Here is an 18,833-nt window from a genome sequence, read left to right as displayed (position 1 = left end):
TGGGATTACCTATGTGTGGATTACAAACATGGGCTTGGGAGATGCAAGTTCAGATCCTCATGCTGTGTGGAAAGCTTGTTACCCATGGAGCTAGGCTCTGGAGATGTTTATGGAGCACAGACTTACCATGTTCCCAGACACTCAGGGACCAGGAATATGGAAGTGAGCAAAACAGCAGGTGTCTTCTGTCGGGTCTTTCACAAGACTGGACAGTGTTACAGCGTTCCATTGCCATGTGACAAACCACTGCCAGGTTCAGCAGCTGGAATGCTTGTTTTAGTTTGGAAATTCATCCTTCTGTAGATGACCTCGAGGTATTTTTGCCCTAGCAGCTGCCTGATGGAGTTCTCATCTCCTGAGATTGTTCCTGTAGGAGCTTTCCCAGGTCTACTGTCCTTGGAAACCTCAGGGGCCATACACAGAGCACCTGGAATGTCCCTCCACTCACTGGCTTTTTTGCCTAGGCCTTTATGAGACTTTGAGGCCCTCAGCTGTCACATACCAGAAGCTTCTGTCTAACTCTTGCTCATAATTTACTGCGTTTGGGGAATTACGCTCAAAGTTTTAGAGTCTATAAAACAGACAAATGTCGCACTTGATCGCTTCTGCAAGTTAGGTATTCTGTAAAATTTCATTCCTTAAAACAAATGACTCCCCTGCCTATGCTCTAGCATTGTAGAGTGCTCATCTGGGAGAGCTTGAGGGGAGTGTGTGCTGTGGGCCTGAGCTCCTTTATTGATGTTACTTTCTGGTTTATGTTGGTGGCATCATTGTTGGTGTTCCAATTCAGGTCTAACAGATGGACACACAAAGAGGGACCACACAGAGTCCTTCGCAGGGCAGCAGGCTCATACATCTAAGGTAGCAAGACTCCAGCCCTGCCTCTGTATGCTTCTGTTCCTCACTCAGCCTTCCTTAGGCTGTGACCCTTTAACACAGTTCCTCATGCTGCAGTGACACCCCCCAGTCATAAAATTATTTTTGTTGCACTGGATAACTGTTTTGCTACATTGATGAACCGTAATGTAAATATCTGATATGCAGGTGGTCTTAGGTGACCCCTGTGAAAGGATCATTCGACTCCAAAGGGATTACGACACAAGGGTTGAGAACCACTGCTCTAGAGCAAGGAGAATCATCCAGAGTGTGGCAGGTTGTGCTCTGAGATTGCTCCTGGCATTACTTCAAATTCTGGCTCAGCCACTTGGTGGTTGGAGGACCTTGGGTTAGCCACATTCCATGTTCAGCCTGCTCCTCCTCTGTAAGATGAGATCACAGTGTGTGTCCCCCACAGACCTCCGTGTACTGGGCCCCACCACTGCTGTCTGTCCTCTCTTATCTTAGGCCTTGTTCCTGTATGAGCTTCTGGAGAAGACCACAGAAAGTCCCGAGGAGATCCTAAGGTAGGGCAGTGTGACAGCCTGGCCTGAATAGTCCTTTGAAGTCTTCTGTAAGGAAGCCTGATTTCTGAGCAGGGCCTGCTGAGCTGTGGGAAAACACCAAAAAACCAAGTGAGGGCCAGTGAGATGGCTCAGTGGATTAAGGCGCTTGCTGCTAACCCTGAAGATCTGGATTCAAGCCACATGATCATGTGGTGAAGAAGAGAGCAAAGTCCTTAAAGTTGTCTTCTGACCGTTACATATGTGTCATATATGCAAGTGTGTGCGCGTGCGCGCGCGCGCTCACACAAACACACACACACACACACACACACTGCAATGAAAAGTTTTTTTAAAAGGAAACTTAAAAGAGGAATATTTTTGTCTTAGCTTACAATTTCAAAGGCTTCAGTCCATCATGGCTGGGAGGGCAGAGGGGAGCACAGCAGTCCACATCATGGCGGGCCAGGAAACAGAGAGGGAGACAAGTAGCCATGTTCCCAAGGACATGCTCTAGTAACCTACTTCTATTTCTTCCCTATTTTCTGTTTCTAGAATCTCCCAAAATAATACTTTGGGGGCCAAATACTGAAATTCAGAGCCTGCAAGGACATTAGAAATCATGCTTTAGGGCTATTTAGTGCTCAGTCCATGTTAGGTGGAATATGCCTTCTTTGGAGCCTTTTTTCCCCTTTCTAGAGGTTCTTGCTTTGTTTTCCAGTGCTGGACAGCTGGTGAAGGGTGTGCAGTGCTCTCACATCGATGCCATGAGTGCCCATGTCTTCTTGGCCCACTTCCAGTATTTTGAGAACAACTTCTCCCTGCTTTCACCAAATCAGGTACCCCTGGATGTTTTCCTGCTTCTAGCTCTCTCCTGATGCCAGGGCCGAGCCTGGATTGACTGTGGTGTCTAAAGATATTTATAATAGGATCATATAGATATGATATTGAACTGGCTAGAACAGATAAAGAAAACATGTCCTCTCCCAGTTTTCTGGGCAGATAACAGATCTCTTTGTAGGTTCCCTTAGTTCTTATCTATGAGCACAAAGACCTCTGTGTCCCTTACAATACATGTGAAATAACAATACAGGAACTCATGACAATTTCCTCTCTCTCCATGTACAAGCATTATTTTCTATATAAGTTTGTGTTATTAAATCAAAATAATTGCATAAGGGATGAAAAGATGGCTTAGCAGGTAAAGGTGCTTGCTGTCAAGCCTGGGTGCCTGAGTTCAAGCTCCCTGGGACACGCATGGTGAAAGGAGAGAACTGACTTCTGAAAGTTGTCCTCTGTCTTCCAAATGCATGCTGTGGCATACTTGGTCACAAATATAAATGAATAAATATAAGTGAAAAATCAAAACAGTAGCATAATATTCTGTTCTAGTCACATGCCAGATGTTTGACTACCTGTCGAAGGACATTAAGATGCTAAATCACTCTTTTGTAATAATAAATGAAATTGTTCTCATACTTAAATATATTCATCTTATTATTGTCACAGTTTCCTCAGCTATTAGTGGTCAAGGGAGTGGTACCTACACCGCATGAGGCTCTCTGTTACATAAATGGATGCTTATGGGGCATTGTCTGTGTTTGATTTCATTATTGCTTGTCTAAGTTCTCAGGGTTTACCTTGCAGGTAAATTGTTTGGCATGGAAATACTGGGAAGTTTCAAGGTCCTCCTTGCCACCATTCCTCTTGGCCACCCTCCCGTAAGTGAGCACTGGGACCTTTTCTGACCCATCCACCAGACGAGGAGGGTTCCCAGAGTCTGCTATTCTTTCCCCCTGGGTTTTTTTTTAAGGAGCCATAGGCAGGGTAGAGAATGCCTTAGACATCTCAGGATCTGGGAGTCTGGGATTACTCCTGAGCTCTGAGTAGACAGTGTTCCATGTAGACTCTAAATTGGAGCGTGATAGGTAGGAGACTTGCTTTCAGACACAAGGCACATTGTGGGAGTGCTCTTGCTTACAGGGCATCCTTGGGGTGGTATCTGGTGCTGTTGTTGCCTCTGGTCTCAGGGGACAGTGCAGAACAGACACTGCTTTCCTTCATCCTCTGGTCTCTCTCTATAGGTCCCGCTTTCTGACTTCAGTTCGTACCTCTCACTGTGTGCGTTTTCTGATCAGCCTGGGTAAGAGGCACTTGGACACCTTGGTTTTAGATTCCCATAAAAGGAGTTTGGTCATCAGGAAGGTGCAACAGTGTCTGGTAAGAGAACATCTTGGGAGACACTTTCCCTAGGGCCCTGTCCCTTTGCTGTGTATGTGGCCATCTTAAGTTCTGTGGCTTTAGCAAGCCCTCCTCCTCCTCCATGTCAGCATCCACATGTGTAAGGAGGGTGCAAAAGTACCTCATTCTGCGGCTCTTGTGGGCATAAAGTGGGCAATGCACTGCTGAATGTCAGGGCCCCAGCCAGAATATTTGGGAACCAGGAAGTCTCTTTAGCTTTACAGAGTATGAATGGTTGGCACTTACAGGTCCTATGATGACAGAAGGGACTATGGCCTGTAACACTTAGCATAGTCCCTGGCCCACAGCAAACATACACACATGCTGTGTTTGCCATTTTGAGACAGAGCTCTGGGGGCTCAGGTGCCGCTTCCTCTGTCATACCAAGATGACCATCTTATGCTGCTGCTGCTGGAGCCCAGGGCTTTGTGAATCCTGGGCGGAGTGCTCTACCACTGAGGAGTGTATCCTGTTCTTGGTTATCAAATACACAGTATCCCTAGAACAGTAACAATGGTGACAGCCTCCATTTACTGAGTGCCAAGAACGTGCTGAACTGGGAATTCTCAAGGAACCTGAGGCTTGCTTCCCTGGGTGGTGGGACCAGACTCAGTACCATCTTTGCTGGTCTGTGGCAAAGTAGACGATTCTGATCCAGAAAGCTTTGTGGGGTTTGGGGATTGGGAATGTCCTCAACAACTCATGAGCTTGACCTCAGCTGTCTCCCATCAGCTATCCTTGTTGGTTTCAGGATGGTGTCATTGCGGATGAGTACACTGTGGACGTTGTGGGAAACCTCCTGTGCCATTTGCCAGCCACCTTCATCGAGAGAGGGATCTCACCCAGAGCCTGGGCTGCCGCTCTGCATGGCCTCAGAGGCTGCACAGCTCTCAGCTCTGAGCAGAAGGCTGCCGTGAGGTTCAGGCTTCTGGAGCAGTGGGGGTAAGGAGGGCCTGCTGGGCTGAGGGGTTGTGGCAGGCTGGGTGCGAGTGGCCTGGCTTGGCTGCTTCCGCAGAGACTGCCAGGCTAGGATGAGAACTGTCACTGACTCTGGATATGTGACCCTTTCTCCTTTGGGTTTCAGATTTCCTGCCAAGAGGGAATAGTTGTAGCTGGCAGCAGGCCTCATGTGGTCATCATCAACTCATCTTGGTGTTTGGAGAGGGGAGAGTTGAATAGATGGCACTTTTGGGGCTAAAGAGATGGTTCATTGGTAAAGTGCTTGCTGCCCAAGCATGACACCTGAGTCCAATCTCCAGGAAATATGTAAAAAAGTCAGGTGTGAACTGTGTAGTAGTGGCGCACATCTTTAATCTCAGCCCTTGGGGGGCAGAGGCAGGTGGATCTCTGTGAGTTTGAGGCCAGCTGGTTTACAAAGTGAGAACTCCAGAACATTTTCCAAAGCTATGCAGAGAACCCTCTCTGGAATAAACAAAAACAAAACAAAACAAGCCAGATGTGGTGACATATACCTGTAATCCCAGACCTGGAGAAATGGGACTCACTGGCTACCCCACCTAGCTTACTAGTTGAGTTGCAGGCCTGTGAGAGACCCTGTCTCAAAAAGGCAAGAGGTCGCTACCTTCTGAAAACTAACACCCAAGTTTGTCCTCTGGTCTTCACACACATGTGCACATGTATGCACAGGCACACTCACACATGTACACATAATCACAAGATATGACACATTAAATGTCAGATATTGGTATTACGCTATTTTGGAAGTTTCTTTCTGAATGCTGGGGATAGAATCTAGTGATTTGTTCATGTTAGGCAAGTGCTCTGCCATTGGGCTACACCCCCAGTCCTTGTTATTTTGAGACAGGCTTTTTCTATGTAGTTCCAGATGGACTTGAGTTATGGAGTCCAAGCTAGTCTTGAATTGATCACCCTGTGTCTACCTCTTGAGTGCCAGGATTATAGGCATGTATCACTATACCTGGCAAGAGTAGTTTTTGGTTCATAGACAAATTGAGAGGAAGGTAGAGACCCCTCTGCTCACCAGCTCCTCATTCATAGCTTCTAAATCACACCATTCCCTACCAGAGCTGTGTATCTACCCTAATCCATGCACTGTGTATCTATCCTAATCAAATCAATATTATTGTTGACATTAGTACCCAAGGTCCAGTGTTTACATGAGGTCCCACTCTTAGTATATATTCATTAGGTTTGGGCAAATGTGTGATATTATATTCCTCATTAAAATATCATATTGAGTAGGGTGGTGGTGGCACATGCCATTAATCCCAGCACTTGGCAGACAGAGGCAGGCAGGTCTCTGAGTCCGAGCCCAACCTGGCATACAGAATGAGTTCCAGAAAAGCAAGGACCACACAGAGAAACCCTGTAGTCAGATGACCTGAATTCAGTCCCTGGAACCCACATGGTGAAGGGAGATAATGGATTCCTGTAAGCTGTCTTAAGATCTCACACATGTACCATGGCCTGCACTCCCCCAAAATGTAAAAATTACAAAATACCAAAAAGGCACGTTTAATATTTTTCTGTCCTACTGGCCTCTGCTCTGCCTAGTCAATGCCCCATTTCCATGTCTCTGGTTACCACTTATAGCTTTTTTTTTTTGATGGTCATGTAGTGGGAACATGTAGTATTCAGCCATTTTAAATAGCTTCCTTTCACCTAATAATATTCATTTAAGTTTTCTTCCTGTATTTTCATGGTTTGATAGTTCATCTTATTAGCCCTGAATAATACCCCACTGTCTGGAGGTATCTGGAATGGTTTGTCCATTCACCAACTGGAGAGCGTCTCCATGCCTTCCAAGTTTTGGCCATTATAATTAAAACTGCTATAAGCATTTGCATGCAGATATTTTAGGGACATAAGTTTTCAAACTTCTTGTGTAAATGCAGAAGTGTGCAGTTGCTGGGTCATAAGCTAAGGATGTATTTTGTTGTGCAGCAAATCATCAAAATGTCTTTCACAGAGGCTTCCCCATCTCGCACTCAGCATCAGTGAGTGAGAATTTCTGTTTCTCTACATTATTTCCTGTTGTTGCTAACATACAGATGATAGGCTGGTGAGACGGCTCATGGAGTAAATAAAGGTGCTTGGCACTAAAGCTGAAGATCTGAATGCGAGTTCCTGGGATACTTTGGTGGACAGAAGGAATTGACTCCTTCAAATTGTCCTCTGATCTCCACATGCCTACTGTGGCCCATGCCCCCAGTAAATAAATGAGTGTAATAAAAGTGAAAAAACATTGATATTGATGATGATGATGATGAAAAAGCAGTCTGGATCCAGGTGGATGTGAGCTCCTTATAGCATAGCAGAACTGCTGTTTCCTATGTAGAATTTCCTGTTGTGGACCAGACATTTCCACAGTACTGTGCTATCAATCAGTGCTGAGATGACAGGGTGTAAAAAAAGATTTATTTTTATTTTTAGGTGTGTGTGTGTGTGTGTGTGTGTGTGTGTGTGTGTGTGTGTGTGTATGAGTGTAGGTGCCCCATGGATTCCAGAAGAGGATGTTGGATCCCTGGGAGCTGGAGTTACAAAGGTGATTGTGAACAGCTGATGTGTGTGCTGGGATCCAAACTCCTGTCCTTCTCAAGAGCAGAAAGTGCTCTTAACATCTGATCCTTCTCCTTAGCACCTTTTTTCTTTGGTTTCAGTTTGTTGTTGTTGTTGTTGTTGAGACAGGCCTGGAACTAACTCACTATGTAGCCCAGGCTGATTTTAAGCTAATAACCTCCTGTCTCAGTTAGTTACTGAGTTTTGGGAACAAATAGTTTGACAGTAGTCATCTGTCACAGGCATTTTGCTATTATCTAAAGTATAAGCGACTCTCCCTGAAATGTTTGTTTCTATTGTTTTCTGATTGTGTGGTGTGGGAAAAGTTGCTTAATCTTTCTTTAGTTCTAGTATTTGCATCTGTGGAATGGGGACAGACATGAGTGACAGTGTGCTGAGTATGCAGCAGCTTCCGTCTAAGGGGGCTGGAGATGACAGTGACTCTTACAACAGCAGGCCTTGGTATGGCCCTCATTTTCTCCATGTGATGACAGGATTTACCTCTAGTATTGCCTTTCATGGGAGAGACACCAGAGAAAAGAAAGAGTCTCTTGGTAGTTCCAGCAAAAGCCCCAGGATGGTTCTGATTGGTCAGTCTTACCAAATGCCTATTTTTTGTTTGTTTGTTGGTTGGTCAGAGAAGTGAGAAGACTTGATGGACAGCCTTTCTAGGTTTGAAGGACGGTGGGATGCAAGGGCGTCAGATAGCCACCATGGCATGCGTTTTCACTTTGCTTCTTGTGTCTCTTCCTAGACCACCTCAGAACTGGACAGTGGAGACAACGAAGGACTTGGCACCTTTCTTATCATTTTTCTCAGGAGATGAATTACGCACGATTGCCATGAAGGTACCACTGTGCAGTATATGAAGAAGGCTGAAGAAATCTAAAAGGGAGAGAAAGTGTGGCTGGTTATAACCTATCAGGTTTGCTGACGGAGTCTGTGGTTCTCTAAACTCCTACCAAGTCTCAAAGAGTCAGACATTTCTGGCATCATCACGAATTATCCAAGGCTCTAGGAAAGTAGCTGAGTTTGGAGCTAGATGAAATCTAGACTGTCCTTTTACAGATGTGGTCAGTACAGCTGCCGTCAGTCATCCAGCACTCCCTATCTGTGAACACCTTATACATATGTCCATCTAGGCCATATACCCAGAGGGGTATAGTTAGATGCACACACGTATAATAAAGCACTGGCTCTTTATTGTGCAGACTTTAGATGTGAAGTAAGAAAGTTGAAGTCAAGCAGCATACAAAACAAGCATGAATCTGTCTGCTATCCTCTGCAATGTGCCTCTGTAGCTGTGAACAATATACATAGAAGACCAACATAAAAGGAAAGCGTTACTTGGACTTGTGGTTTTGGAGGGTTGGTCAGTTGGCCCTGTGTGCGTGGGCAGAACATCACAGTAGCAGGAGTGTTTGATGAAGGCTGCTCTTCATGCCTGGCACACAGAAAGCAGGGTAAAAGAAACATGAGAAGAAGCCATGACATGCCCTTAGTGACTTACTTCCTTCAACTAGATTCTGCTTCCTACCTTTTCACCACCTCCCAATAATACTGTTACTATACAAACCCATCAAGTGAGTGACCTGTTGATTAGGCCAAGTCCCCATGATCCAATCACCTCTGGAACCTTACAGTCCCACAAAGGTGAGCGTGGATAATCTAGACTATTCTTAGCCTAGTAAAGGGGACAGTCATGGTTAATTACCCCAGTGACCTCAGAGCCATATGGTTTCACTGGCATCAAACAGTACGGGGTTGTTTCTCTGTCTGCACCCTAAGTTGGCTTCTGGGACTGTTCGTGGCTCTCTTCACAGTGCAGGGCTCACATATTAGAACATCTCACTCTCTTGAGGGCTTTCGCTGTACAGTGGCACACCACCAACACAGGCAAATCTCCTTTGGTGGAGGTGGACAACAGTAGTCAGTTCTAGGGGAGACCACACCTATATTCTCACACCCATGCTTGCACACAGAAGCTTGCTTGGTGGGACCTGATCATAGGGCCTGCCACTCAGTGCCACATACTTATAGCACATATGTCCAGTCATAGAATAAACATCTTTTTGGTGTCCAAACATGTAATCATAAGCATTAGATATGCAAGTGTTATATGCAGATCTGATCTTTTAAAAAATCACTTGTGAGGTTGTAAAAGCCTTCTATCAACATGGTAAAACCTCAGAAACAGCATGGAGTTATAAAAATCCCTGCGCTGCAAATGATTATGGTGGTAGGATACTCAGAACATGAATAAATATTAGGTAAATTAATTTTGAGCATGTGCAAAACAAGAATGGTTTAGCAGTGTACATGAGAATGGCTTCTGCCAAATTCTAGGAAGGAGCAAGGTGGGAGGGTGAGGGACGAGGCTGTCACTTATGTCTGTGATGTTTTATTTCTGAAGCTGCAGGCGGTGTGGGCATGTGGGTGCTTTGTTGGATTATTCTCTATGCTTTTAAAAATAAAGCAAGATATACATACTTCTGGTTAAACAGATCCTGAATGTCCCAGAGGCTCTTGGATGAAAAGCAAGCCCCTGCCCCCATTAGAGGCAGTCTCCACTCCCAGATCCCTCAGCTTCCTTTCAGAATTCTCCGCCATGTGTGCATATACATCCCTAGTAAAACTAGAAAATGAGAAATCAAAGCATTTGGCTATTCACTTTGCATTAAAAGAATTATAACTACAAGGGACGTTGGCGAAAAACTGAAAACCTGAGCTTAAGCCCGAAGACCTACATGGTGGAAGGAAAGAACTGACTCCCCAAAGTTGTCTTCTGACCCCCACACATGTGCCATGCCACTGCATCACCCAAAGAAAGAAAGAAAGAAAGAAAGAAAGAAAGAAAGAAAGAAAACGTTTAAAAAGTAAAAATACTGTTGATACAGTTATGAGGAACAGGGAAGCAAAGGAGACATGCATACTTAGGTGGTTTCCTCATTGAACAAACTTCCAATTTGAGGGCTAGGTAACAGTGAGGCAGGGCCTTGTAAGAATGCCTGATGCATTCCCAACAATACCTCAAATCTCAACAAAGTTGATTATTTCCAAGTGAGAATTGATACCTTCTCCGGGGTCACTGAAGCTTCCTCATTGTTAGCCTGTACCTAGAATTTATATGTAACCCTCCTCTGCCTATGAGTATTTTCTCTGAATTTAGGTATATGTCACACTGGCATACCTGGAGCTTGAGGAGGTCAGAAGAAGGTTTGGGTCCCCTGGAACTGGGGTTTTTACCAGTACCATGATTGTGAGCAATGATGTGGGTGCTGGGAATAAAACCTGGGTCTTTGGCAAGAGCAGAAAGTCCTCTTAACCACCAGGCCCTTTTGCCAACTCCCAGTGTTGCCCCCTTTTAAAAATAATAAATAGCTAAAAATTAAAGTAGTATCAGACTTACATCTTTTGTAAATATATCAGATTGCTTGGTGATGGCAAACCACAGTCCTGGAAAAACTCACATGTGTACAACCTTTTACATCTAGCCTACCATTAACTATTGTCACTTTATTTTTGGCAGTCTGATGGATGGAAAGTGATGGATGTCTGTTATGTAGTATTTATTGTATTGCTGTGGAAGTCAAGTATCATTTTGGTAGGATTCACTATTAGAGATGACATTAGTTGGGTGAGGGATTAAATTTATACAACAAGCATTAAAAAAAACACCTTGAGACATTAAGTAGTGTTACATTTTAAACTCTGATTTAAATGCACCTCACATTTTTTTCCTTTTAACTACAGTTTCCTGATATCCTGCAGCAAACAGCTTCCAAGATGGTTGGGGTGCTGCCCCCCAAAGAATTCCTCTGGGCTGTCTTTGAGTCTGTTTGGAACAGCAGTAATGAGAGTCCCAGCTTTGACCCCACCTTTGGTGAGTGTTTCTAAGGTGCCTGACCCTGCATCGATGGTGGCATTGTTTTCTGTGACATAACAGAGTGTCCTCAGGCAACTAAATGAAATATTTGTACAGCAGTGGAATGGCAAAACTCACAGGCCAAAGAATGGCAGCTCTGCTTGAAGGTTTGACGAGTGAACATGTAACAAGCATTTCATTAGGCTTAGCTAATGTTTTTTGTTTGTTTGTTTGGTTTTTTTTTTTTTTTTGGTTTTTACGAGACAGGGTTTCTCTGTATTGTTTCAGAGGCTATCGGTCCAGCCCGGCCTCGAACTCACAGAGATCCGCCTGCCTCTGCCTCCCGAGTGCTGGGATTAAAGGCGTGCGCCACCACCGCCCGGCTTAGCTAATGTTTTATAAAAAAGACTTATTTATTTTTATTTCATGTGTATGGGGAGTTTTGCCTGCATGCATGCATGTACCACATACGTGTAGTACCTTCAGTGAGCAGAAGAGGATGCTGGATCCCGTGGAACTTGGTCACACATGGTTGTAAGTTGCTACATGGGTGCTGAGAATTGAACCCAGGTTCTCCGAAAGAGTTAGCGCTCTTAATTGCTGAGCCATCTCCACAGTCTCGATTTGGCTTATCTTAAAGGAACAACATAGCTCAGCAGCTGAATGGTACAGGTTGGTAGGGTTTGAGTTCTGAGTTTGTCACTTACTGACTTTCTTTAAGCTCTTATGACTCAGTGTCTCAAGTTTCCCATCCCTTTCTCTCTCAATAGACAGGGTTTTTCTCTGTAGCCCAGTGGCTTGTAGCTCACTGTGTAATCCAGGCAGCCTCCAATTCCTGTCCCTGCCCCATCAGCCTCTCTAGTGCTGGGGTTATGTGTGAGAGCCACCATGCCTAACTGTGCTTCAGGTTTCACCCTCTCAAGTGGGGTAATATGAATTATAGACTCCAAGTGGGTCACTGGGAAGGCTCATGAGTTTAAACCTCCCAGGCTCCAAAGGGCTTGGCATTGTGGAAATTATGAGGAGTATTTCTTCCTCTGCTTTCTGCTTTTGAGACCAGGCTGGGCTTGAACTTTCAATCCTCCTGCCTCAGCCTCTTGAGTACCAGGGTTACCAGGTGTCACCATTCTTATACTCTTTACCAAGTACCAGGTAAACACAGACTTGTACCTGGCATGAGGAGATCAGAGTTAATCAGAACTGGTAGCGATAGTAATGGGGACAGTGATGGTTGGCAGTTGTTGCTCACGTGCTTATTCAGAGTGAGACTTCATTGTTTCGGGGTTGCTTTATGGTCACCCATGCTCTGGGAAGAAATCTTTCGCCCATACTCTGTAAGCAAGCCTAATAAACTCTTTGCTATCCCAGGTTGGACTTGGCTGAGACTGTACAATGCTTTGCCATGGAACCCCATAAGGAAGGTTTGTTTAGGTCTCACCAGGGAAGAGTATCAGCAGCCCAGGTGCTCTCAGTGACCCTGGAGCTCCCAGGTTTGGCAAGGTCAGGTAGTCAGTAAGCCCCGGAGATGCTTCCAACTCTGTGTTTCCTACGGCTAAGATCATAGGCATATACTACCTGCTCAGCTGCAATACAGTGACGCCTCATGGTGGATGGGCACGACCAGGTCATTACCACGAAATGCAGAGGCAGAGGCAGGAGCCCTTGGTTCCCTGCAGTCAGCACTTACACCACCCGGCCTCTTGTGAAGGAGTCCAGCCAGTGAAGATGACTGTGTAAGAAAGCAACTAACATTTCCCACAATTCTCTTTCCTGTGTTACCTCCCCACATTGCACACATTCCTCAGGTTGCCATGGAGTTGTGGCTCCCTCTTCAGATGCCATCTTCAAGTTGGCTGAAGCCAATGCCTGCTGGGACCCTGAGGTCCTTCTCTGCATGGAGGAGGACACTTTTATCAGGAATGTGGAGCTGCTAGGGGCCGTGAAGGGTTTCAGCCTGCCTCAGCTGATGGCCCTGAAAGAGAAGGCAGTCCAGGTAAGCCCGCCTCAGGGCGGAAGCATCAGCAGAAAAACAAGCAAGCACCAGTGTGCAGCCCCATCCTTCCTGCTTGCGGACCCTTGAGGCCCCGCACCTATATCATTTTGTTGACATTTTGTTGCCTCTTCTTAGTGGTGTGGCCATGATTTCCTCATCTGAGAAATGGGCAAAGCGGTAGTACCTCTGCCCTAGGACAGAGATGATTTGTGCCTCAGCCAATCAAGTTCTGTACATATTCTGACCTAAAATGCTTGCAAGAACAATGCCTATGTTTCTTCCTTTTGGAGAACCCCAACAGCTGTCTGCAGCTGACCTCCCAGCTGCTGCAGATTCATCTGAAAGCAGGAATGGGGGTGAAAGGGATTGGAAGTAGTTTGTTATTGTCATTTTAAAAAGTTAATCCCAGCACTGGGAGGCAGAGGCAGGCAGATCTGTTTGAGGCCAGTCTGTCTACATAGTGAGTTGCTGGACAGTCAGGGCTATACAGAGAAACCCAGTTTCAGAGAAACAAAAACAATTCCCTTTGAATAGTTGGGAATATGGATCAGTAGGTAAGTCACGTTCCTTGAACGTGTGGGGACTGGAATTTGGAATCCTAGCACTCAAGTAAAAGCAGGTGGCATGTAGGACCACTGTAATCCCAGCCCTTGGGAGGCAGAGACAGGGTCATGCCTTGAGCAAGCTGGCTTAGCTCAAGAAGTCACTCCAGTGAGTTCAGGTTCAAGAGAGAGATTCTGCTTCTCTCTAATCAGTGGCGAGAGATCGAGGAAGACCCCTGATTCCAACCTCTGAGCTCCATAGGCACATGTATGCACACTCACATTCACCCTCCACATACAGGTACCCACACATATGTGAACACACACACATGCACAACGCATACACACTCAAAAGTTCCAAGAACATTATAGCTATTGGGATCATAGAATAGCCCAGTTACTCTCATGGGATAAAGAAGTTGTTAAAATTGTTGGGCCGAGGGCAGCTTGGTACATATTTGCTGCTTGGCTGCACTGCTGCCATGCCAAGGCTTAGTGGAGACCAACCAGAAAATAGGCTGAAGTTTCAGTTTACCCTGGGACAACACCTGACTCCAAGAGAGACCACAGTTGGGACCACCTGGGTACCACCCATGAATGGACCATCCAAGGGAAAAGTACCTAACATTCCAAAGGAAATTCCTAAAGTTCCAACCACTGTAGATAGGATCACATGATGTTCATTAGTCTAAGCACACACCCATCTCCTTTCACCAAGACATCCCTAGACAAACATCAGCCAATCAGCATCTTGAATCGTGAAAATCCCCTCACTGACAACCCTTACTATGACAAAAACCCTACCCCACCTGGGCTGGGCGCTCTCTGTTCTCAACTGCTGTGTTGGACAAGCTTGAATAAAGGCTGTTTGCTTTTGCATATGAGTGCGAACTCCATGGTGGTTTTTGGGTGAGCCCAGGATCTGAGCATAAGAAAAATTATATTCATATTTCTGATTTTTGTGCAGACAACCCAAGCTTATAGTATAAAGGTCAGAAAAAATGTCTGAAGAGATGGTCCTGTTGACAGTGTGCTTCAATGCAAGCATGAGGGCCTGAGTTCAATCCCCAGGACTCATGGGAAATAGCCAGGCATGTTTGTAGTCCCAGAATTAGGGAAGTGAGGCAGGGGGATCTCTGGGGGTCAATGACCAACCAGCTTACATGGTGAGCTTCAGGCAAGGATGGGAGACCCTGTGGAATGTTTAACTTACGTACTATTTAAGATTGATGGCAGCTGAAGAAAGACGTCTGAGGTTGACCTCTGGCCTTCACTTGCCCTTGCACACCCATGAACCTGCTCACTCACTGCACTTGGACATATGGACACAGGGCACACAGATACACAAGCAAAGTCAGAAAGCAATGATGAACAAAGTAGGTGATAACGTTTTACCAGGCATCGTTGATATTGTGGGATCAGATTTGAAGTGTCACATATTTGTATATATGGCTAGAAAATATATAGATTTCATATGTGTACTACGTGTGGTCACTCTTAGTTCCTATAGAAAGCTGATTACAGGCCCTCCACTGGTACTAAAATCCATGGATGCTCAAGTCCCTCATGTAAAATGGTGTGATATTTGCAAAGAGCCTGCCCTACACAGTACACTGTAAATTCCATTTAGGTAGTTGTTGGAATTGCTTAGGGTGTCCCCTAAGTCATTGGTTGCAGCAGGACAAACATTCAGTCTGCTTGCAGTGTTTTTGGTGGTGCTGGGTTTAGAAGCCAGGGCTTTGCACACACAAGGCAAGCACTCCACCACTGAACCCTAGTTACAGACCCGACGGAAGTTTTAAAAGAATATTTTTAATGTATGGGTTGTTGTGTCTGCAGCTTTCAGAACATGCAGATACAAGATAGCTTGGTTCGCATATATCTGTTACAAAAATGATAGATATCACACTCATTATTCAGTAACTTGTTTTCTGCAAGCAATGTGTTTTTTCTATATCAGAAAGATAAATATACATGAGTGTTTTGTGACTGGTCTTTATTTAGCTAGTCATTAAGCTTTGGGCTCTTTGAATTTTTTTATAAGTGCCTCAAGCCAGCCAGCTTTTCATTGTTGTGACAAAGCACCCAAGTAAAGACAACTTAGAAGGAGGAAAGGCTCATTTGGGCTCCAGGTTTCAGGGGCTTCAGTCCATGGTCAGCTGGCTCTTGGTTTGGATCCAAGGTAAAACAGAACATCATGGTAGAGAGAGCATGATGAAGCAAAGGTGCTACCTTGTGGCAATCAGGGGAGGGGAGTGATGATGACAGACAGAGGCTTTCCAGTGTCCTTCAAACGCTTGTGTCCATATGACTTTCTTCTTCCAGTTAGTCCTCACATTTTAATAGTCCATTTGGGTATGAACTCATCAATGGATTAATCTCTCAATGGGGTTAATGCCCCCATGGTCCATCCACCTCTTTGGAGTACACCAGCTGGAAACCAAGCCCTCAACACATGGGATTGTGGGGGGAATGCTTCATGTTCAAACCCTGTCTAAACCTTTATACATGTTTAAACATGTGGCCTTGAGCCCTGGTCTCATAATTTTCTTAAGACTAAATTCCCAGAAGTAAAACTCCCCAGTGAAAGACTATCAACCTCTGGAAGGCTTTTGGCATGAACTGGTACAAAAGAACTCTCTCTCTCTCTCTCTCTCTCTCTCTCTCTCTCTCTCTCTCTCTCTCTCTCTCTCTCTCTCTCTCTCTGTCTCTCTCTCTGTCTCTCTCTGTCTCTCTGTCTCTCTGTCTCTCTCTCTCTCTGTGTGTGTGTGTGCCTGCATGTGATTCATTCTGTCTGTTTCTAATACTGCCTTTCTTTGGACTGTTATAAAATACCTTATATTGGTTAACTTATAAACAACAGAGTTTATTCTTTGTAGTTCTGGTTGCTAAGAAGTCCATGACCAAGGCACTGACAGATTCAATGTTTAGTGAGGGTGAATTTCTCTTAGGTGATCATTTCCTACAGCATCTTGCCCTAATACCAAAGAATTGGGCAGGCAGCTCTCAAGATCTCCTTTATAAAGGTCAGGAATTCCATTTCTGAGGGTGGAGCCATTTTCTATTACTATTTGGTCTGGTCTGTTTTTCTCCTGCCCGAAGGCTTGGGACATGCCCTCCCATTGGAAACAACACCACATCGTCTCCCTGGGGCACATTGCTTTGGCTCTCAATGAGAGTGAGCTGGAGCAGCTGGACCTCAGCTCCATAGACACTGTATCATCCCTGGGACAGCAGACAGAATGGACTCCAGGACAGGTGGGCTCCTAGGTCTTTTAAAGATTCTCATTCCCTTTATTGCTTATGTTTGACTTTTTTTATATTCCTGAATAGATTTATAGTAGCTTCTTTCATGTCCTTGCTATTACTTTCATCACCATCATCGTTTTTCAGTATGTTTCTTTCTTTTTCAAAGAGATTTATTTTTATTGTTAAAATTGTGTGTGTGTGATGTGTATGAAGGTACTGTTGGAGGGCAGAAGAGGTAATCAGTTCCCCTGAAGCTGGAATTACAGGGGGTTATGAACTACCCAATGTGTGTGATGGGGATTGAACTCTGGACCGGAGGAGCAGCACATGTTCCCAGCCACTGAGCTATCTTTCTAGCTATTCTCAGTTGGAATTTATGGACTGATTTTTCTCCTAATTAAGGGTTATGTGTATTTGAAAGCCTAGTAATTTTTCACTTGATCTGAGCCAAAGTCAGGGAAATAATGGCATTTAGTAATTTGGACCGATTGATGGGTATTAACAAATTTCACACTGTTAAGAGTTTGATTTAATTGTAGTTCCTTAAAAATACCAGACTTTGCTCTGATCTATATAAGTGTTTGCAAGTAATTTTTATCTTTTTGTTGCGTTCTTTTGAACTTTCCTGGGGCAAAGTGATCTTTATTCTGTGGTTAGTGTACTTCCTTCATTGAGACAGGATTCTTCGAAGGGATCTGCCTTTTTTTCATGGATACCAAGGTCTCTCCACTCTGCTGGCAGGAGAAAAAGTTCTTTCTAGCTCCACATGAACTTTAAGATCTACTCAGCCCACCACCTTCTGCTGCCTTTTGTCCTCTGTGAGGTTTCATTCCTGATATCCTGATACATGGGAATCAGGGCTCAGTACTCAAGGAGACATCTTTGCTGATTTCCAGAACTCTCTCTGTACAGTTTCCTCCTCTTCCTTTGCCCCTGAAATGAGAGGTGTTTTGGCCTTCCTGAACTCGGGATTCTCTCTCATCTTTTTATATAATTACTTATAGAAAAACCCAGATTGTCAGTTCTTTGAGGCTGCTCTTATGGTAAGAAAACATTCTAAGAGTTCGATTTCATTTCTCTGGAGACTATCTGTGATATTTATACTTGTTTAGGCCAGATCCTGGGTACAGAAATTGTATCCATAAAAGATGACTAGCACATATTTTTTCTTTAAAAATATATGGTTATACATGCATGTTTCATCACATAATAAATATGTATTGAATAAATGAAATGCTAAGATGCTCTCATCTTCTAGAGGTCAGCAGACGTGGATTACTACTTGGTAAGTGCTGAGATTTGAACTAGTGGGGAAAGTAGCTTGCTAGGTTTGCTTTCTGACCTTGGATCTATGTCTTCAGTGAAGCTAGACCACTGGGATCCACTAGTCTCTCCTGCCTTCTGATGTGGAAGGTGACTCTAGGGGATAATTTTAGGGCTTACTTTATTTATTTACCTCATTTCAATGGTCACCCTTATATGATCCCTGGTTGCTCAATATTTTAATGTTATTACTTACTATATTTTGTTCATTTTTCTAGTTGTGTATGATGAGTTGAAAGTCTGTTTGATTATTAATTTCCTGTGAGTTAAAGAAGCCCATCCCAGAATTTTAGTTTTGATTGGGTGAGGCATTTGGGGTATCTAGTCATAAGTGCCTCCAAATTTCATTCTTGGTCAGCTATCTCTCAGTGGTGTTTTAGCATTAGGTTTATACATTATGTAAATAGCAGCCCCATCAAAATGGATCTCTGCTTCATTTATTATATTAGGAAGTCCTATCATTAACTCCACTCATAGAGTTGCTCAGCTTTGAGCAGTCACTCCTATCTGGGGTAGAATATGGTAGTTGGTTATGCCTGCTATAGTGAGTGGAGCCCTGTCTCTATGACTACTTGGTGATCTGAGAGTGGGGGGTGGGTATATGGAAGACAGATTAAACCACTTCCACAAAGATCTTCCATTTAAGTTCCTAGAACCTGTAAATACAACCCATTACAGTAAGGGTCTTTTATAGCTGTAAG

General features: G+C 44.4%; 1 protein-coding gene across 1 annotated transcript in view; it reads left to right on the top strand.

Moving 5' to 3' along the window:
- Otoa (otoancorin) overlaps nucleotides 1-18,833 on the top strand; it is a 67,530-nt gene that overhangs the window by 36,114 nt on the left and 12,583 nt on the right. Inside the window, exons 15-23 of the mRNA XM_040755223.1 lie at nucleotides 1,345-1,403; nucleotides 2,101-2,218; nucleotides 3,027-3,100; nucleotides 3,464-3,599; nucleotides 4,372-4,562; nucleotides 7,915-8,008; nucleotides 10,914-11,043; nucleotides 12,831-13,018; nucleotides 16,663-16,818. Coding sequence (XP_040611157.1) covers nucleotides 1,345-1,403; nucleotides 2,101-2,218; nucleotides 3,027-3,100; nucleotides 3,464-3,599; nucleotides 4,372-4,562; nucleotides 7,915-8,008; nucleotides 10,914-11,043; nucleotides 12,831-13,018; nucleotides 16,663-16,818 — 1,146 coding nt within the window. The remainder of the gene's footprint in view (nucleotides 1-1,344; nucleotides 1,404-2,100; nucleotides 2,219-3,026; nucleotides 3,101-3,463; nucleotides 3,600-4,371; nucleotides 4,563-7,914; nucleotides 8,009-10,913; nucleotides 11,044-12,830; nucleotides 13,019-16,662; nucleotides 16,819-18,833) is intronic.

This window comes from Mesocricetus auratus, unplaced genomic scaffold (assembly GCF_017639785.1).
Source record: "Mesocricetus auratus isolate SY011 unplaced genomic scaffold, BCM_Maur_2.0 Super-Scaffold_4256, whole genome shotgun sequence".
NCBI classification, from domain to species: Eukaryota; Metazoa; Chordata; class Mammalia; order Rodentia; family Cricetidae; genus Mesocricetus; species Mesocricetus auratus.
This window is presented reverse-complemented; position numbering and strand designations above follow the sequence as displayed.